Source organism: Mus musculus, chromosome 5 (genome assembly GCF_000001635.26).
Source record: "Mus musculus strain C57BL/6J chromosome 5, GRCm38.p6 C57BL/6J".
NCBI classification, from domain to species: Eukaryota; Metazoa; Chordata; class Mammalia; order Rodentia; family Muridae; genus Mus; species Mus musculus.
This window is the reverse complement of record NC_000071.6, coordinates 92,194,803-92,216,562: the sequence shown is the minus strand read 5'-3', so window position 1 is coordinate 92,216,562 and position 21,760 is coordinate 92,194,803. Positions and strand designations below refer to the sequence as shown.

General features: G+C 43.8%; 1 protein-coding gene and 2 long non-coding RNA genes across 6 annotated transcripts in view; 1 reads left to right on the top strand and 2 right to left on the bottom strand.

Annotated features, from left to right (window-relative positions):
• Positions 1-1,154: 1,154 nt before the first annotated feature.
• On the top strand, positions 1,155-6,668 carry U90926 (cDNA sequence U90926). Its single transcript, NR_033483.1, has 5 exons — positions 1,155-1,269; positions 3,715-3,778; positions 4,489-4,542; positions 5,430-5,465; positions 6,416-6,668. It is a non-coding gene; the product is annotated as a cDNA sequence U90926 (long non-coding RNA).
• Gm42113 lies at positions 3,811-7,079 on the bottom strand. Its single transcript, XR_880430.2, has 3 exons — positions 6,041-7,079; positions 5,842-5,933; positions 3,811-4,292 (listed from the first exon to the last, which is right to left on the bottom strand). It is a non-coding gene; the product is annotated as a predicted gene, 42113 (long non-coding RNA).
• A 6,683-nt stretch (positions 7,080-13,762) lies between these two features.
• Uso1 (USO1 vesicle docking factor) overlaps positions 13,763-21,760 on the bottom strand; it is a 64,892-nt gene continuing 56,894 nt past the window's right edge. For 2 of the 4 annotated variants that reach the window (XM_006535141.4, XM_017321009.2), the window contains 4 exons: positions 21,129-21,215; positions 16,639-16,746; positions 15,213-15,428; positions 13,763-14,706 (listed from right to left, as the gene is read on the bottom strand). In XM_006535141.4, the coding sequence (XP_006535204.1) occupies positions 14,626-14,706; positions 15,213-15,428; positions 16,639-16,746; positions 21,129-21,215 (492 nt within the window). In that variant the 3' untranslated portion in view covers positions 13,763-14,625. Of the gene's footprint in view, positions 14,707-15,212; positions 15,429-16,638; positions 16,747-18,128; positions 18,228-21,128; positions 21,216-21,760 lie in introns of all 4 variants that reach the window. The other 2 variants (XM_006535140.4, NM_019490.1) reach the window with 2 other exon arrangements.

The following is a 21,760-nucleotide window of genomic DNA, read 5'->3' as shown; positions in this document are numbered from 1 at the left end:
ACCAAGAATGAAGCTGTCTGAGAACTCTGAAAGCTTATGAGAAAACTCCAAGGAAACAAGACAGGGGTCTTGTGACGTCTATTTCTTCTAAAGATGGGATTGTTTTTGGAATGTGCTTTTGTGCCCCTCCAGGGGTAGTGAGTTTACTTATTTTTTTTTTTTTTTAAAGATTTACTTATTTATTATATGTAAGTACACTGTAGCTGTCTTCAGACATTCCAGAAGAGGGCATCAGATCTTGTTACAGATGGTTGTGAGCCACCATGTGGTTGCTGGGATTTGAACTCCGGACCTTTGGAAGAGCAGTCGGGTGTTCTTACCCACTGAGCCATCTCACCAGCCCGTGAGTTTACTTATGATGACCAATTATCTTATACTTGTTATTCAAAAATGTTTCCAAGCATGGCCATTCTTAAGTTTGTATACAGTTTGATGTTATGTGAACTTTGCCTGTATGACCTTGCTTAACCCCCCAGAGCATAGATTGTCTGATGTTCTGAATAAAGTTAACTATTGCATGAGTTAGTCCACCTCACTTTTAGGCTTCATTTGATCCCGACTCTAGAATCAAGACAAAGGAAGTGACTATCCTTTCAAGTCTACAGAGAATGGAAGGAGATTTTGCTGAAAGAGAACACATTGCCTTTAGTCTTGTGGCCGGAATTCAGCTAGAGCCTAGACTCTGGAGGTCTTTGTAGGGATGGGACCCCCCCAACACCTGAGGCAACATGACCATGCTGAGGTTGGACAGGACAGGGGAGCCTTTGTGCAAGGCTTATACATCTATGCCAAGCTTCTGTCTCCCGCCCAGTGAGACCCAGGGCAAAGCCCATACGGATGCAGCCTGTACATATTTTATGGTTGAAATATTTTACATGGTAAAAAAATATTTTACATATTTTTGGTTGAAATTCTCAAAGTATAACCCCTGTCTGAACTACTCATGCATTATAGTAATTTTCTAGTTGTTGCAATTCTCATTATTCATAAGCAAAACCCAATACGATGAAACAATTATTCGTGTGTCATGAATAACCACAAAGTTGTGTTAACCAAACAGGAAGCAACATCTTAGCCCCTTAAGGAATGAGGTGGGGAATCCATCTCATCATATGTAAATAGGGTCATCAGAGCTTTTTACTGTGCTGATCTTACACACACACACACACACACACACATATATATATATATGTTCGTATTCAGATTGTCTGAATGAGGCTTCAAAAGAACTCAAGATTACCAGATACTCCGTCCTTCCTGGTCATACTGGTAACTTTTCTTTTTTCAATCATAAATAACTTTGTCTTATAAAATATATGGCTTCAAACTTAAGAATTCACCCAGTAACATTTTAGCTTACTATACCAGTCTTAGTATTTTGTTTTGTTTTGTTTAAAAATATTGTCCTATATGTTCTCATCTATTTATATTTTAAGTTTTTATTTATTTTGCTATGTATTTTAATGTTACTCTGATAATGATTCCAGGTTATGTTAGAACTTTAAAGTAGTTAATTACTAAAAACAAGGTGTAGAACGGTCACAGAACTCTATAGACAATATGTTTATTTTTAACAGATGTACTTATTTTTATTACTTATGTGAGTCTGTTCTGCTGGCATGTATGTCTGTGTACCACATGTATACCCGATGTCTAGTGAGACAAGAAGAGGGTGCCACCCCCCCCCCCCCAACTGGATTTATAGACTGTTGTGAGCCACCATGTGGATGCTGGGAACAAAACCTGAGTCTTCTAGGAACAGCAAAGGCTCTTAACCCCTGAGCCATGCATGTCATGAGCCCCTACTTTGGCAATTTGTTCTCTTTTTATTTATTCTTTTCTCACACATTACACCCCTCCCTCCTCTCCTCCCAGCCTGATCTCCCCCACCTTGCCCCTCCCCTAGATCTATTCCTCCTCCTCCCTTCTCTTCAGAAAAGGGCAGGCTTCCAAGGGATATCAAACAAACATGGTATAGCAACTTATAGTAAGACTAGGCACTGGCATTTTAAATTTGCCACATTAGAATAATATTTGTCATAATATAGTAGAGAACAGAAAATTTGGCCCCATTTTTGTGTATTTATTGATATATGAAATAGTCAACATCACTGTATAGAGGGGTGAATACCCGCCTTATGAGGGCGTTACTCTAACAATGTCCTCATATCAAGGTCATTGTAAAAAAAGGCAAAGCTACAGATATTACAAATCTGTGTTTCCAAGAATGACAGAAGTGAGCAGTGGTCCTCTTTTAAATTCACTGGGGACATATTCCTAAAAAACATTAAAGGCTATAGTGCACTCAAACCATGCAGATCCTGAATTAGAAATATGCATTACCTTTTCTTTTTTCAGTGTGTGTGTGTGTTATGTGTGCGGTGTATGTATGTTTGTGTATGTGTGTTTATGTGTGTGTGGTGTAGGTATGTTTATGTGTGTGCATGGAGTATGTATGGTGTGTGTCTGTGTATGTGTAGGTATGTGTGCGGTGTATGTTTGTTTATTGTGTGTGGTGTATGTATGTTTATGTGTGTGCATGGTGTATGTCTATGTATGGTGTGTGTCTGTGGTGTGTGTCTGTGTATGTGTAAGTATGTGCGTGGGATATGTATATGGTGTGTGTGTGGTGTGTATATGGTGTGTATGTGTAAGGAACATGTGTGTGGTATATGTGTGGTGTGTGTATGGTGTGTATATGTATAAGGTACATGTGTGTGTATGATGTATGTGTGTGTATGTGCTTTGTGTGGTGTGTATGTGCTGTGTGTGTAAGGTGTATGTGTAGGGTACATACGTGTGGTGTGTATGAGTTTGTGCATATGGATGCGCTTGTGCCACACTACATGTGTGAGGAGCTCAGAGGACAACTTGCAATACAGGAGTTGGGTGTCTCCTTCCACCAAGTGGGTTTCATGGGTTGAACTCAGGCCTGCAGGCTTGAGCCGTCTCACCAGCACAGAAACACATTATTCTTAAGGCACTTGAGTCAGAATCTAAGTTCCAATTGTGTAAAATCCTGCAGAGTGTACAAATCTTCTATCTTTGTATGCTGTGGTTCTCAATAGCCTGATCTTCAGCCCACTTCAGTGACCTGGCATTGGGTACACAGGAAAAGTCACAACAAGTGTGTCCCTTTATTTTGCTTTTTTAAAATTTTGTATGTGTATGGGTGTTTTGCCTGCATGTATTCTTTGGACCACACAAATGCCTGGTGCCTGATGGAGCCAGAGAGAGCATCAGATTCCCCAGAGCTGGGCTACAGTCAATTGTGAGCTGATATGAGGGTGTTGGGAATCTAACCTGGGTCCTTGGCAAGAGTAGTCAATGCTATTAACCACAGAACCATTTCGCCAGCCCTTCCACATTTCTTTTTTGTTTTGGTTTGGTTTTTTGTTTGTTTGTTTTTGCTTTTTTCGAGACAGGGTTTCTCTGTGTAGCCCTGGCTGTCCTGGAACTCACTTTGTAGACCAGGCTGGCCTCAAACTCAGAAATCCGCCTGCCTCTGCCTCCAAAGTGCTGGGATTAAAGGCGTGTGCAACCCCTGCCCGGTCCTTCCACATTTCTTAAGTAGTGCTCTTGAGTTGGACATGTCCACCTGCAGTCAGGAGGCAGAAGCCCTCCGGAGAGGAGATCCTGAGTTTCAGCTAGCCTGAGCTACTCCGTGTGACTTAATTTCAACTGATGGCAATGATACACTTGCTTTTCTTGTAGATAAAGAAAAATGAAGGTGGTGATTCTGATGGCCCTTCTTGTGCTCACAGCTCACTGTGTACCAGTAAGTAACCTCTGAACAAATGTCCGTGTCTGCAAACGAGCTTTACCGCATACATCCTGAATCTTTAGTTATACTCAGTCCTGAAATAAGGACAACAGAGCACCCCAAGAGCAAAACAGCACCTCCATTTTATTTAGGACCTTCTCTGGACCTATAAGGAAGTAGATCTTTCAACCTATTTGGAAAGACCTTGTTAGAAAACCAAGAGCAGTATGTAGCCATGGACACAGGAAGCTCTCCTGGCCTCAGAGAGCAGCAGTGGTTCACAATCTTGGCTGCCCTTTGGACACCTTTGGGAGACTTCACAAAGTTCTGACATCTGGGTGCCACTCCCCGAATCTGGCTTGACTGGTCTGGGGTTGGTGCCAAGTGTCTGGAGGTTCACAAGCTCCTGGGTGACTCTCCCACTGGTGGCTGGGCTGAGGACCATGGAGGAAGACGCATACTCAGTGATGGACATGAAGTGGAGCGAGCCTGAGGCAGGCCAGTCTAGACCATACAGCCCCGATTGTCACTGCAGAGAAAGAAGAGAGAGACTGTCACTCAGACTCACAGTGGTGTCCAACCTGAGGCTTGCAGCCCATTGGCACCTCAGGGCAACTCTGGATAGAGCCCAACACACTTGCAGATGACTGTGTCAGGGGGCTGGCCGTCTGGAGAGGATTCTTATTCTTGATAAGACACTGTGGTTGTACTTTCCATTTCCACAGGTATCAAGATTCCCTGGCAAGATTTTCCTCTACTGTCCTTTCTTCAACCGGAAGGTAAAGTCCCCTCCCCCTCCCTCCATCACTTCTTCCCTTCTTCTTTAGAAAGATATGATTTAGAGAAAACGATCACACAGACACTGTTACATACTCGCGCACGCGTGCGCGCGTGCACACACACACACTAAACAAACAAACAAATAAACAGAAGTCAAGTGAGTAACTAATTAGTCAGAAATTAGCAAATTGTTTTGTTTGACATCTTTAACGTCTACCAGTGTTTTCCTCATAGTCTAGGTTTCTTAGATATATCTGTTATGATGTTCAAATCCCTCTCAAAGTTGCATGTAACATGTTCCCTTTAGAGAACTTTATGTCAATCAGTAAAGCTCTTTTCTTTTCTTCCCTTTTTGTCAAGAAATCTGGCAGCCACCTTTGTACTTTTTTTTTAGCTGTTGTCTTTGACTCAGATTTAAACTATAGGTTGTGGCCTCTTGGCAATCTCCTGATGCTTCAAATCTTCCCGAAGATGCTTACTACGCTCAGACAGCTACCAAATGGCTTCTTCTCTCATATTTTAAATAGAAGAGCAGAGAGATAAGTGTGCGTCACTGCCCAGCTAACCCCCAGCCCCCTCCACTTCCGTATGATGACCCTGAAGCAATCTGTGTAAATGTTTTCTTAAGAGAGCTTTCTTCAAAACATTGGAAAATACACTTAGCCGGGCAGTGGTGGTGCACCTCTTTAATCCCAGCACTCCAGAAGCAGAGGCAGGCAGATCTCTGTGAGTTCCCGGCCAGCCTGGTCTACAGAGTGAGTTTCAGGACAGCCAGGGCTACACAGGGAAACCCTGTCTTGAAAAACCAAACAAAAGCAAAACACACTTAAACTTAGAGTCGCTAACAATCACCTGAGCTGTGACCGTTCCTTTCCTTTTCTTGCAGCACTGCCAGAGGTTCTGTGAATTCTTTAAAATCTGTGTAAGTTTTTATTCTCTGTTTTATTCTCTAGTGCTCAGAGAGGATGAAGACTTGGGGGAGGTAAAGGGGAAGGCGGGGAGTAGAAGGATCGGATGACTTTGGACACTCTGCCAATCCATAGCTTCTTTTTCATAAAGCCCTAAACCATCATTTAGCAACTAAAATACTTACCCCCCCCCCAAATAAAGAACTACCATACCATACTGTTCCTTGAAAATGCTAAAGGAGGCAGTTTTCAATTATGTTATCTATGAAAATATCTGAGAGGTTTTTTTAAAGAAAGAGAACACTTGTTTAAAATCGCATAATTATAATTAAAAAACAAAACCAAAAAAACTTCAAAACTATGTTTTCAAAGTTCTTGTTTGGGACCTACCTGGAGACTTGACCCGGCAGTTAAGAACCCTTGCTACTCTTGCTGAGGATCCAGGTTCGGTTCCCAGCACCTACATGAGCCATCATGACCATCTGTAACACCAATTCCAGACGATCAGATGCCTTCTTCTGACCACAACTACAAGGAACCAGACTTTGGGTCCCAGCTCCCACATGACAAGCAGGGTGTCCCCACAGACCTGTCGCCTGGGATCCCGGGTAGATGGACAGGACAATGACTTCCTGGCTGGGAAAGATCCCTGTCTGAAAGGAGAGAGGCAGAGAGGGAGGGAGGAGGACACCTATTGGTCTCTTCTGACAGCAGCATGTCGCACACAGATAAGACAGATTTTATTACCCCACACGTGCGAAGCAGTAGAAGTTAGTAAGAGGAGAACGAAACGGAAAAGAGTCTGGTCTTGTTGAGAATTCTTCCCACCCTTCCCATATCACTTAAAAACATTATTACACAAAATAGCCATGTCACTTTTATGGATACATATACTAGCTGTGCGATTTTTATATGTCATTTTTTTTTATAAGTGCATTTCTGTCTTGATTCTTGTTTCTATCAGAGGAAGCCGCCACTGAGCAGAAGAACTACTGTGGTCCCATCATTCCCACTCACAACAGAAGCTGACCTTTCTCTGACTGGGGGTCCTCTTACTCCCGACAGGCGGGGAGATTCAAGATAGTAGGGTTCCTCACAGCCCAGAAAAGCCTCTTCCCCCACACAGTGCCCATGCTACAGTCGGATCATGCTTCCAGCTCCTTCCTGCACCACAGTGACTCCTCCCTACCTGATGTGTCAATAAAAAGCTTACATTACACTGGTTACCATGTAATTGTGTTGGGCAGGTTTTGTCAACTTGACCCAAACCTACACATGATCAGGAAGAGGGAATCTCTCTTTTTAAAAAATTCACCTACTTTTATTTTATGTGCATTGCTGTTTTGCCTGCATGTAAACGAGAGTGTTGGGTCTTGGAGTATACAGACAATTGTGAGTTGCCATGTGGGTGCTAGGATTTGTACCTGCGTCCATCATTAAGTGGTTAAGTCAGTGTCCTTAGCCACTGAGCCATCTCTCTAGCCGTAGGACAAGGGAATCTCATCTGAGGAATTACCTCCATCAGACTGGCCTGTGCAGATGCCTGTGGGGGTGTTTTCTTGATTCAAAGGATGTAGGCGGCCCACGTACCATGCGTGGGTGATGCTATAGTGATATAGCAGGTGTACTTGGGCTGTGTAAAAAAAAAAAAAAAAAAAAAAAAGCTAGCAGAAGCCGGGCGTGGTGGCGCACACCTTTAATCCCAGCACTTGGGAGGCAGAGGCAGGCGGATCTCTGAGTTCGAGGCCAACCTGGTCTACAGAGTGAGTTCCAGGACAGCCAAGGCTACACAGAGAAACCCTGTCTCGAAAAATAAATAAATAAATAAATAAATAAATAAATAAATAAATAAATAAGCTAGCAGAGCAAGCCAGGGAAGCGAGCAGGAAGAAGCTTTCCTCAGCCGTCTCTCCCAAAGTTCGTGTATTGAGCTTTGGCTTCTCTCAGTGATGGACTCTAACCTGTAAGCTAAATACAAATTCTTTCCCCAAGCTGGTTTTGATCAGTGTTTTACCAAGCACAAAAAGCAGACTATAATAAGTACTTATTTATTTATTTATTATATCTCCCACCATTACCAGGTCTTTGTAGAAGAATCAGGAAAATAAAAGCAATTAGGACATAGTTTATTTGTCTGTCTTGTCTTTTCTTCCTCCCTTTCTTTCTCTCTCTCTCTCTTTTCTTCCTTTCTTCCTTTCTTTCTTTCTTCCTTCCTTTCTTTCTTTCTTTCTTTCTTTCTTTCTTTCTTTCTTTCTTTCTTTCTTTCTTTCTTTCTTTCTTCCTTCCTTCCTTCCTTCCTTCCTTTCTTCCTAATCAAAAGTCTAGTCTTCCTAATCAAAAGTCTAGCTAGGAATCAGGGATTCCATCACGCAGAAGAAAAATGGAAATAGCAGAGAGGGCAGCCTGCATTCCATGCTGTAGGATGCGGTGGGTGAAGTGAGGACCTGTCTCACCCCTGCATTCAAGGCCTTGAGCAGACTCCGTGGGGTGTGTCTAGCAAACAGAGAGGGCATCCTGACTCCTTTAATTGTGATTTAAACATATAAACCCACAGAGATATGCATTTAAATTTGCCTCAGTTGGGAGGGAAGGTCTCTCTGTATCTGCCCATGAAGCTATATGAAGCAAAAAGGCAAACACTGGTGACTTGTCTCCTCCATCTCTGTGAACACAGAGCCTATCTCTCAGGAAGGGAACAGCAATAGTAGCCCTGGCTCATCATTTGTGAAGGATGTCAACAGTCTACTCATCCATCTGTCCCTCTGGGATGCGGAGTCACCACAAGTCGGTCATGAAGGATTCAAAGGCTTCTTTGGGAAGTGTTTGGAAGCTCAGCCGGAGGAAACGGGCTCATGCCTGAAGAGTGAAGTCAGGGAGGGAGACTTCCAAGATTTTTGGAAGAGCACAAATGATCAGGAGTAAATACCAGATATTAGACTCTGCATCATTTGTACTGTTTGGGTTTGTTTGTTTGTTTGTTGTTTGTTTGTTGTTTGCTTTGTTCACATTGGTTGTGCCCTGGTTGTTCCCTCTTGAAGTATGAAAGTAATCATACCAGCTGGTTCTATGACAACGTGACACAAGTTAGAGTCATCAGAGAGGAAGGAGCCTCAGTTGAGAAAATGCCTCCATAAGATCCAGCTGTAAGGGGGCTGGTGAGATGGCTCAGTGGGTAAGAGCACTGACTGCTCTTCTGAAGGTCCTGAGTTCAAATCCCAGCAACCACATGGTGGTTCACAACCACCCATAATGAGATCTGACACCCTCTTCTGGTGCGTCTGTAGCAAGTAGAGCCAACCAGAGCAAGCAGAGGTCCTAAAAATTCAATCCCCAACAACCACATGAAGGCTCACAACCATGTGTTCAGTTACAGTGTACCTATATACATAAAATAAATAAATAAATCTTTTTTAAAAAAAAGATCCAGCTGTAAGGCATTTTCTCAATTAATGATCAATTGGAGGACCCAGACCATTGTGGACAGTGCCATTCCTGGGTTGGTAGTCCTGGGTTCTATAAGAAAGCAGGCTGAGCAAGCCAAGGGAAGCCAACCAGTTGAGCAGCATCCCTCCATAATCTCTGCATCAGCTTCTGCCTCTAGATTCCTGCCCTGCTTGGGTTCCTGCACTGACTTCCTTTGGTGATGAACAGCAGGGTGGAAGTCTAAGCTGAATGAATCCTTGGTGTTTGAGGTACCTGTCTGGCCTGTGACATAATTCTCTAACAGGAAGGTCAACTAGTAAGTAGGACTTTCTGGTGCTGATCCTCCTGCATCTAGGCAAAGAGCTGAAAGTGAAATCTTGACAGTAGATTCTGTTATACCCTGTGCACATGCCTTCCATATACAGAATGAGCATACATGGCTCCCTAGCCCATGTCCTTGCAGACCAGGGCTCTGTGTTTCCCTCTCACACTTAAACTTTTCATTTACAAATCCCTCATTCCCATAAAGCTAGGCACTTCATGGAGAGATTTCTATTCAAGCACTCCCAGACATGGGTGAACTGCAATCAGGCAAGGTACCCACTGGTCTCGATTTGTTTAACAGTGCTTAGACCAGCACATGGCTGTGAGTCACTTCTGGCCATAAGGTAGGAGAAGACAAATTGACGTTAGGCTTTGAGTATCAACCCTTAAAACAATTATTTTACCAACAATGGTCAGCAGTTCTTTCAATCAAACTTGTATGGCACAATAGACTTCATTCTAATCAGTAGTTCTCAACCTTCCTGATGCTGTGTGACCCTTTAATACAGTTCCTCATGTTATGGTGACCACCATAAAGTTATTTTCGTTGTACTTCTGCAGAGTAAACTTTGCTAGTGTTATGAAACCTAACATAAATATCTTATATAGAGGACATCTGATTGATTTGAGACCCTCGTGGAAGGGTTGTTCCACCTCCATGTCATCACTTCTCACAGGTTGAGAACTGCTGTTATAGAGGGATGTGAGATAACAATACTTAGCACCTATACCCATGTTCCATCCAGAGGCTTGGTGGCTACAATATGGACAGTGTCTTGGCTTCCGACACTCAGCCTGTGCTTCCCTAAGCCCATACCTGTTTAGGAGGATTGCAATACCTGGGTTCATTCGACAGCTTTATCATCTCCATAGAGATTCCTGTCCACGAAAAGATCCATAATTGCAAGTTTCATGGCACACAGTTAGCTCCCAGCATGTAACATTCTTCATCTAGCTTAACTAGGTAGTTGCCAAGAAGACAGTGAGAAGCTGTACTCAAGGTCACTTTCCCCAATAGGCGTAAATGTGTTAGGCAACCAAGTCCAGGGTCAATTCGTACCTACGGGAAGTCGGCAGCTGGTTTGGAGGAAAGAGTTCCAGAATGGTAATAAGAGACAGATGGGTGGGGCACCATGGGTATGCAGCTTAGTGGTAGGGTGTGGGGGAAGCCTTGGTTCAAGTCCCAGGGACCAAAATACATACATACATACATACATACATACATACACACACACACACACACACACACACACACACACACACACACACACACACACACGAGACAAATTGTCGGTGGCCAAGCTGTTACTTTGGAAAGGTGCATGACTGTGATGTGAGTCACACTTGACTTATGGCAAGGCCTGAGGAGTTGGGTTCCCACATGGCAAGGACCCGTGGGAATATTTGTGCAGAATCTCCTGGCCTTTTCCAAGGGAACACTTTGTTTACTCTCGCCTTGCCTTTGTGTTCTTCACTTTGCTAGTGCAATTTTTACTTTCACTTTGTGACAGACATTTCCCCAGAATCAGAAAAAGAAAGCTCAGGCCAGAATTCATTCTTGTTTGTCTCTGAGAACTGTGGGAGAGCGGAATAAATCACAAGTCCTCTGCTATTTATGGTGATGTGCTTAAGTCAACACAAGGCCCTGGTTTGGCTGCTTCGGTTACTTCATTCTCTCTCAATGAAAACTTAGTTCTGACAACAATTTGCCCACCAACCTGTTCCAAACAGCAGTCAGATGAGTATCAAAAGGCTTAAAATGTCTTGCTGGGTTGTTGGTTCCATGGCTTAGTAGGAACATTCAGAGGTGAGCCAGGCAAGGATGAGGAACTGACTCAGGCTACTAAGCTGCAGAGAGCCCTGGGCGTGAGAAGAATTAGATCTCCTGATTACCATATGGGGAGATGCTAGGGGTCAATAATGAAATCATGAAAGCATGTGGTCCACCACCTCTCTATGCTGCGACAGCAGTTGCTGCCAACCACGGACACTTGGTTATGTATTAATGTGCTGGGTTAGATATTAACTGCTTGCTGAAGCTGTGTTTCCTCTTTCTTGGTACAGTTCATGAGTTAGCAGGAAACCCTGGAGATGGGGGAGAAGGAAGAGCGCATTATCGTTAAACGTAAGAAGTTCTTAAAAGAGACCGCATGTGAGAAAATGAGAAGGTATTTAGATATGTGACACACATGCACTACTTCAAAATCCCATCATCCTCATCACATATTAGATATATTTATGTATAATAGCTCATTTAAGAAGTAGATCTCTTGATTACATGATGGGTTGTCATTTCTCTGAAACAAGGAAAATCAACATCAGCCTATGATATTCCCCATGCATGAACACTGTGAACTGCAGTACTAGCTTGCTGAGGTCAGCAGGGTAAATGACTCCTGCTTTGAATTTTTTAGATTTCTTTTATGAGTATTTTGCCTGCATGTATGCATGTTTATCACATGTATGCCTGATAAGAAGAGGGTGTCAAATATCTCAGAACTGGAGTTACAGATGCATGTGAGCTACTATGTTGGTGATAAGATCTGAACCCGCGTGAGAGCAAGTGCTTTAAATTGATGTCTCTCTAGTCTAGGAAAAAAGTGTTTGTGATAAAAACCAGACTATGAACACATCTGACAGGCTTGTTGACATCATCAAGCTAGTGAGAATCTAGCACCACACAGCTAGCAACACAGGGTCATGCCTCCTGCTCCTTGGTTGACAACCATGGTTGCTTGTCAACAGAGTATAGCACTCAGCAGAGGATGGGTGTGCAGGAGATACTAGAACACTGCAGACTCACTACCTTGCTTGTTTCCAAGTTGTGCCAATCCATTCCTTATCTGTATAGTTGTGCTTTGGGGCTCCAAGGATAAGAAGCCGCCCATGTTTAACATCCAACTTCTTTGCATTGCTGTTTACCAGATATATTTTTCTGGCTCCAGGAACTCCAGATTACCACATCTGTTTCCCAGGTGAACGTGCCAATAGATAACCATGTGCCCTTGGACCTCAGGGTCAGCAAGTCCACAGGAAACATAGCCTTTGATCACCTGCTCCTCTTATCTTGAACTCGGCAAACCATGTTGCCCTTTCCAGGAACTGGTTTTGCTTTCTTTCTCTTCCTCCTCTATCCCCTAGATATTTGCAGTTTAAGTCCTCTTAGCTCTACCTGCAGAGTGCACCTCCACTCCTACCGCTTTAAACACCATTACCCCTATAATACAGTCTGATCCGTGGCAATAGCTTCTTATATGGTCTCTTGAGTTCATGACCTCTGCCCCAGACAATTCTCAACATAGGAGAGATGGGATCTATGGAGAGTCGTGTATCTAATCACTCTTCTGGCTTCTCATCCAATTCTGAACAACATGCAGACTTCTTTCCAAAAGCTACAGAGCACTTGACTGTATTTATTGGTACTTACTCTAGAATGTAAGTTAAACAGGGCTTTTGTCTTCCCCTCTGTATCCTCAGTGCTTGGAGCTGAATCAATGAGTTTTGCTTTGGCAATGAAGATGAGTTCTGCAGGGCAGAACAAGGCCTGTCTTAGTTCGTGCTCCATTTCTGTGAAGCATCACCATGACCACAGCACCTCTTAATAAGGAAAGCATTTAATGGGTGCTGGCTTATGGTTTCAGAGGTTTAATCTATTATCTTTATTGTGGGGAACATGGCAGAACACATGCAGACCTGGTGCTGGAGAGTTAAGGCAGGTAGGTAAATATGACCAAAACACACTGTATAGAATTCTCAAAGACCCACTAAAAAAATAAGAGGAGCTGGGCAGTGGTGGCGCATGCCTTTAATCCCAGCACTTGGGAGGTAGAGGCCAGCCTGGTCTACAAAGTGAGTTCCAGGACAGCCAGGGCTACACAGAGAAACCCTATCTCAAAAAACCAAACCAAACCAAACCAAACCAAACCAAACCAAAAAAAAAAACCAACCCTAAAACCCACGTCCAAAACCTCTTGCATTCTGGCACCTGCTCCAATTAGCCCCTTCACTCTCACAGAACCCTGGTCACTGGCTTCAGTGGGAATAATGCTCCGAACATCCAGTTTAATGCTGAGAAAGAGAAGTCTTGGTTTGAGTAAGAATGGCCTCCACAGGCTCACATATATGAATGTCACTAGGGAATGACTTTGATAGGGTTAGAAAGATTAGGAGATGTGTGACCTGACTGGAGGAAGTGTGTCTTTGAGGTTTCAAACGGCCATGTCAGTGTGTGTGTGTGTGTGTGTGTGTGTGTGTGTGTGTGTGTGTGTGTGTGTGTGTGTGTGTCTGTCTTTCTGCCTGCCAATCAGGATGTCGCTCTCCTCCACTCCTCCAGTGCCACACGTGCTACCCTTGCTCCCACCGTGATCATGGACTCCACCCCTGAAAAAGTAACCAATTTCTCCATTTAACGTTTTGTTTCTGAAGAGCTGCCTTGGTCATGAGTGCTCTTCTGGGCAGTAGAACACCGACTACAAGAAGCCTCCTTAGCATTTCCATTTGCCTTACTTCTTACAGTGAACAGAATACTTTGTTAAAATCTAAACAAAGGGAACAATGACAGAGATTAAGTGAACATAATATCTATTTTTATTATGAAAACATTAGACTTTGACACATTGCTTCATTTGCTTTTTAAAAATCTATTATCTGACTTACACCTATTCAGCAAAAATGCCAATAAATTACATAAATCATAGTGTGGGATTTTTTAAAACTAAGAACATGTTTTATGATAATCAAACAATTCTAAATCCCAGCTATATGAACTGCTGACTATAATCTGTTTTCCATCTTTAGCTTAAACAGAGAGAAAACCAGCCACATTAGTACACTGTTCCAGTTCCTCAGAACGCCCTCCACACTCTGGGACAATCTTTCCTCTCAGTAGGCAGAATGTGGCCCCGCTGGACGGCAAGCACTCACTCGGAACTGTCCCATCCTGATCTCGGGAGGCACAGTGGGGGTTTGAGGGGATGACATACAGGAGCCCCAGGCTACCCTAAGTACAGTCCTTTCTTTACAAGGATTAATCAGCCGAGAACTCAAACGCTGACTTAGAAATGATGACTCCCATTGAATACACATTAATCAAATGTGTGAGTACTGAAGTCACAGAGTGTCTGAAAGCCATCAGTGAACCAACATGGCAAACTGCATTGCCACCACATGCCTTCAAAGGGGGTACTTTTGGAGCTTGGTGCCCTGTGCAAATTTTATTTTGGGAGAGTTCAGATGAACATAAATAAAAGTTCCACATGAAGTCAGTTTTCCACATGGGTGGCAATATTAAAAAACATATATCAATAGTTTTACTAGTCAATGTTTCCACCTGGTTCTGTCTTTATTTTTTGTGTGGAGGCAAACCAAAGCACTGTTAAGACTTCTTCCACATAATGACGTAATCTCTATCATTCCTAGGGTTTAAAGCTAGATGTCCTGGTCCTTGTCACCATCATCAATTTCATCATCATCGTCTTCTTGGTCTCCAGATTCATCTTCTTCTTCAACCTAAGGGGAGAATACAGATTTGTTCACACACACAGAATAACACACTGGGAAACATATACATGTAAAACGCCTGCTAATAAATATTATCAGTCTGTCCTATGGTGAAATCAGATTTCCTTGACTTCATAGCGCTCGGGGCTCCCTGTGGCTCTCTGCATTTCTGTGGGTTATGCTAATCAGTTAACGGTCACGGTAAATGCTCACACCTTTCTACCCAGGAGTCTGAATACATGGTGGTAAAAACATGACCACCCAACTCACCCTGGACAGTGACGCTTAATACCTAGGAGCAGTGACAACAGCTGTTCTCTATGCTCCAGGTCTTCAAATATTGCAGAGAGATTCTAATGTATCTCAGACCAACTCTCTAAACAGCGAGAACTACATGCAGATAATAATCCATGTACACAACATGACACAGGCACAGCTCCCTCATGCAACATTACATTAGGAACATGCTCTGCTCTACAGGCAGAGATCATGTGTGGAAACGTGAGGCGTCTTACTGGATGACCGAGATCCTTGAGTTTACTCTTCAGTGACAGGATTTTCTGATCTTGATCTGCTAACAGCACCAAAAGGTCATCTTGTTCTTTCTTAGAATCCGTAACTTCCAAGTCCAGCTTGTCTTTCTCGGTTTGCAGGATGGCGATGGTGCTATTGGATGAGTCCAGCTGCTTTTGAATGGCGGTCCTCTCCTCAGACAGCGCTTTAATCTCATTCTACAAGAAAGGTGACAACAGCTGTCTACAACAGTACTTACTTCCTAGAGCCCCTAACAGTTTCTGTTGATGACAAATCACTGTATGTCCTAGTTTAGGTGTGAAATGTCTCCCTGGATGGCAGATATGGGCCAGTAGCCACAATAGTCTTGATGTCTGTTTCTGGTCTGACTGGAGCAGTCATTTCTTGATCTGCCCACATCTGGCCATCACACACAGCTGTAAACTGCTTCTGACAGACACCACCTCTTCCCAGCCATTAGGGACAGTGACCCAAAACAACCCTCTGCTCCTTACGTCCCCTCTGTCAGGGCTTTTGCTTACAGTACTGTGGAGGTAACTAATAAGGGACAGCTGTTGAGTCTGAGGTGCGTGGCAGCAACTGGGTATGCAAGGCACACACACCCAGGCACACACACACCCAGGAACGTAAGCATCTGTCAGCCTACTTAGCAAAGAAAGCCACAGTAAAGAACAGAGTAGACGGTACAAACCTTAATTTCACTTGGCCACCCCTACCCTAACCCTGAAGATGATGATGTACAGAAGATGGTAAGCGTCAGAATTTGAACTCAAAACTCAAAGGAAAAAAGTTCCATTTCATTCAGAGAAGCAAATGAATAGTTTCAAATTAATTTAAACACAATCCAAAAAGTATAACTATATATCATCTTCCGTTTTCACACTTTTCTTCATGATTTACTTATGAATGTCACCCGATTCTTTACACTACTTACTCTGACATGTCTGTCACAATGTTCCTCAACCCTATGGAAGTTTGTATACTATTTTGTCATTTGCAATAGTCTCTGGCTGGCCAGGAACTCATGGTTTCACATCTGCCTCAGCACTAGGACTGCACCACCATGCCTGGCTCTACATGGCTTTTCCATTAGCCAAAGTTGTTACCCTTAATTTGTTACGATTAAATACTGTCATTGATAAGAAAACTTGCTGGGCATGGTGGCACACACCTTTAATCCTGGCACTCAGTAGGTGGATTCTTGTGAATTTGAGGTCAGCCTGATTTATAGACTGAGTTCCAGGACAGCCAGGACTATAAAGAGAAACCCTGTCTTGGAAAACAAAACCCTAACTTTCAGTTTTCTTTATAAGCCTGAGGAACTCGGAGATAAAATGAAACAAAGTCAAAGTTTTTGGACTTTAGGTCATATTAGGTCTAATAAATAGCAATTCTACCACAACTGACCTTTAACTCTTTGGTCTCCTGCAGCAAAGCAGACAGCCTTCCTTCTACATCCGTGGTCTTAGCAGCACTCACATGCTCACTCTCTCCTTCTACAGGAACTGATTTTGCCTGAAAACGGAAAATTAAAAAGTCTCTTGAAGGTTATAAATGATACAAACTTTGTGTGTGTATCTTCTTGCCATTCTGAAGTTTTATTTCAAATGAAAGAAAATAACTCATGTATTTATGCGAAAGCAACAGAATGCACTCTGACAGATGAGCTGTCCCACCATGGAGTGGCACTAAATGTCAACGGCACACAAGGAAGGCAAGGCACAAGGCAGACAGGAAGAGGAGGTGCCAGTGGCAGAGACTCAACACTGTGCCTTCTAAGTTCCTGAGGTAAGTCCAACACTGTCACCTCAGGCTTTAAACCAACCCAATGCCAGCACTTGGTGAAGTAAGTATTTTAAGTGTTCTATGAGTGAAACTTTCAGTACCACCCTTTCTCTAAAATATACCAGAGTGGAGATGACACAGCACCTCCTAAGGGTGTGACAGTGGCTTTGGACAGGACAATGAATTCAGTTTTGTGGAAGTATCAGACAAGGGTTAAGCCACTTCAAAGACACTACTGACAGGAATATGAACCTCAAAGGAATTCTGCAATAGATTCATAAAGAACAGAGAAAGTTCTCGAGGATATTTTAGTTTTGTGGAGAGAATGCATGGTGAAGTCACAGAGAGAAATGGGAAGCACGCAGTTGGGAATTAGGGAAAAGACAGCACATGGTCCGGTGTTTGAGAGCACAGAACAACTGACTGGCCGGCCTGTGGTCTGTGTATCTGTGTTAGAATGTGTCTTGTCACGCCGTCCAAGATGGGCCCCACCTCACAGTTACCACTGTGCTTGGCATGGTTACCTAACCATACCTACCCTAAGCCACTTTTATAGCTCACGCTCTAAACCAAGCACCGCAGTGCAGTCTCCTTTCGCTCTGTGTCTATTAGAAAGCATAGGAGAAAAGAGAAGTTTACAAATGAGTAAGTAAAAATAAAATTTTGACATTTTCAGCCTATCTAGATTGCAAAATATGAGAAAGTGTGTTCTGGGGAAACCATGAGGGGTCTGCACCACCTTTTGTTAGTGGCCACACTCGGCAGACACCAGGGACAGAGGCGAGGTATTTATATGTGGAGGGCTTTCTTGGGCGAAGGTTTGGCCGTGCATGGGATTTTGACAAGTTCACAGCAGCAGGGATACTATCAGCTTGGATGGAAAAGGATGGAAACGGGATGTTACGCCAGTGAATTAACCATTCAGTCACTAAGTAAACAAATCCGCACAGTAAGAAGAAAAGAAATGGAATGGAATAGAATGGCAAGGCAAGGCCAGGCCACACCAGGCCACCAGGAAGCAGGAAGCCTCTGTCACTGAGCTCTGGCTACGGCTGAGAGAACAGATTAACTGTGTGCTGCTGCCTTTGGAAGGGACGATGAGGGTGACTCACCAAGGTCTCTGCTCTCTGCAGCAGCTCGCAGTTCTCCGTCTGGAGTCTCGTGATCTCCAGAGACTGTGAACATAACTGGGACTTTAATGCTGTCAGTTCCTAAACACAGAACAGTAAGTTGTGGTAGGAACAGTGTGGTTTCATTAAGGAAATGTTCACTTACAGAAATCCCTTCTTGACACTATCTTCAAAACTCATTCATGTCCAAGTATTAGAATTTATCAAGCTAGAGAATGAAACCTATATATGCATCCCTATTGCTTCCTGAGATCCTGTATGTCCTCCCCCTCCCACCAAAAACATCCTAAAGGGATAACAGGAAGGAAGGAAGGAAGGAAGGAAGGAAGGAAGGAAGGAAGGAAGGAAGGAAGGAAGGAAAGAAGGCAGGCAGGCAGGCAGGCAGGCAGGCAGGCACAGGGACAAGAAAATAGAGAAAGTGAGTCTTCAGGAAACACTGGAGACTGAAAACCCACCTAGGAGACCTGGAGGCTGACCACAGAGAAAGCAAAGCTGGCACCTGAGTCACATGAAAGCTGTACCTTCCTGGTACCATTAGGATGTTACAAGAACAGCTAATGGGGTCTAAGCACTGAGGGCTGCTTCAATGTCTTATTTCTGAGAGAGCCATCAGATCCCTGCCAGAGCTCACACCCTGCTACTCCCCGCTCAAGCCTACAGGCTTGGCGCTTGCAACTCAAAGCAGGCCAGCTCAAGGTCAGGGCCCTCGCACGGCAGTAGCAGTGCTGGGGAGACAGGGAAGAAGCTGCTGCTACACTGCTGGACGTTCTGACGCTCAGCACCTCCTCCCACCAAGTACAGTGACAGAAAAGCAATGAAAATGCAGCTCCCCCAGTGATGCTCCTTCCCCTCAGGCAATGATTGGGGACATGCATAATGCATAATGCATGGGGAGGTGCATAATGCATCAACCATCCATCGAGTACAGTCTCTTCTCTAATTACTTCCTACTGTCAATTATCAACAAGAGTATGCGGAGTGTGATAGTACCGATCATTTTGTTCTTGTCTTTATTTCCCTTCTGTGTGTCTGTGGTGCATATATATAGGGTGGGCGATGATGTCGCCTTGGAGGCCTGTGTGGAGGCCAGACACTGGCACCGGGTGTCCTCCACTTGCTCTCCACTTTACTTCTGAGACAGCTGCTCACTGATCCTGGAGCTGTTTTGGCTAGACTGTCTGGAAAGCCATCCCTAGGATCCAGCTGCCTTACAGGTATGTGATAACATGTCTGCCTTTCTCTTACATGGGTGCTGGGGATTCAAAGTCAAGTTCTCATGCTTGTGTAAGCAAGCATATTTACTTACTGAGCCATCTCCCCTGCCCCTACACAGTATGAGAACACTCTGCTAATTAAGGTCAAAGTCCATAATGACCAGATAGCTTCTGGGCTCCGAGAAATATGAGAGACTCCGTTCATTAGCAGGGATTCTCCTCTGAAATTGCCTGGGGAATTCTAAGTCCCCACATAAGACTCTACCTGAGAAATGGCATGTAGCTTCAATTAGATTACCGGATCAGCTCCTTTCTCCTGATAGAACCTGTTCAGCCAGTGCCTAAGATTCTCGAAATGCTTCCCCACACTAATGAGGCATTTCAGGTACCCTAAGCCCTCAGCCAATGACCTCTGCCCCTCCTGGATATTCCTACTCTCAATCCCCCAAAACTTTATTACCCTTGAGCCACCCAAAGTAAAGCTGATGTGGCTCCCGATAGCTGGTCCCAGTGTGGTCATTCGCCGTAAGTACTCGTGGGGCTTCCAAACCCACATCTGTTGTTGGCTCTGCTCCCACTGCCCTTGTGGACCATCAGGCAATGATCCAAGAGAGTGAGGAGACCCACATACGGTATTTTGTAATATGCAATATAATACATAAATCCCTATGTTGCTAGATAAAGCCATCATTTTAAAAGAACTTGTATATTTGCCAGGCACAGCGGTTTTTACCTTTAATGCCAGCACTTGGGAGGCAAAGGCATGAGGATCTCTGTAAGTTTGAGGCCAGCCTGGTCTACATAACAAGTTATAGAATGGCCAGGGCTACATAGAGAGACCCTGACTCAAAACAACAAGACCAAAAACCTCCTACTCACACACAAAACACTGAAACACATAATATAAGAATAAAGAAATCAGCCAGGCAGTGGTGGCACAAGCCTTTAATCTCAGCACTTGGGAGGCAGAGGCAGAGGCAGGCGGATTTCTGAGTTCAAGACCAGCCTGGTCTACAGAGTGAGTTCCAGGACAGCCAGAGCTATACAGAGAAACCCTGTCTCAAAAACACACACAGAAAGAAAGAAAGAAAGAAAGAAAGAAAGAAAGAAAGGAGGGAGGGAGGGAGGGAGGGAGGGAGGGAAGAAAGGAAGAAAGGAAGAAAGGAAGAAAGAAAGGAAGAAAGAAAGAAAGAAAGAAAGAAAGAAAGAAAGCCAGCCAGCCTCTGCAGATTTAAGAGGCAAGGACACTGGTGACACAGGCACAGCCGTGTGCATGAGAGGCACTGCCCCCTGCAGGGGACGATAGCTAGCACAGAAGCACAGCCTGGTTTCTGATTTCTCTTTTCTAATAACCATACATTCCTTTATAACACAGAAAGAAGGGAGGATGACAGAGAAGAGAGAGAAAGAAGGAAACTGAAATAAGAAGCTGGGCTAGCAAGATGGCTCAGTGGGTGACTACTGAAGTCACTCTTAGGACCCACATGGTAGAGGGAGAGACCCAACTCCCTGCAGCTATGCTCTGACTTCCAGATGTGGTCTTTATAACACAAGCTGTGTCCACACACATTTATAGCACAAGATTAACACATGAATAAATGTAAAAAAAATAAAACAAATCAATGAAAGACAAAACTACATTACTGTCAAGTAAACACAGCTTCTAGGTTTTTCAAAGCTTGTCTTAACTACCAATCGTATTGCTCCTGACAATGGCATTCTACAGCAATACAACACTCAGGGTGGTGTTACTCTACTGGAACATTACCTGCTTTAACTCTGCAACTTGCTCGGGATCTCTGGGAGGACATGTTGCTGAAGCCTGTTCACTCATGCCAGACGCTTGCGAAGATTTCTACAATTAGCATAGAAATAAACTGAAATTAAACCTGGAAAGAAAGGGAGTCAGAGCAGAGGTTCACGCTCACAGTCAGACCTTACAGAAGCTCACTAAGGACTGCACATAAAGACTTGAATTTTTATATGTAAGATTCTATTTCAATAGAGCGCTGTCTACAGCTCTCCACAGCCTCAGAAGTTACACTCAGACCAGGTGACTCACAAGCCTGCCAAAGGGATGTTGATTCCCGAGACTCACAGGCAAAGGAGAGAATCAACTCCTGAAAACTGTCCTTGACCTCCACTCTGTGGCTTGAGTGCCCATGTCTGCACACACACACTAACCTCAAACAAAACAAACCAAATAAACAAATGTCTCTAAAACTACACTATCGCTATTTTTAAAAGAAATAATCCCCATCAATAAGAAAATAAATAAACAAACAATAAAAACCAAGCTGAGTGTGGCGGCTCAAGCAGATTACGCAGTAAGTTCCAGGGAAACCAAGGCTGCATAGAGAGCCCTGTCTCAGGAGAGCTGGTGCAGAGGCACACACTCTC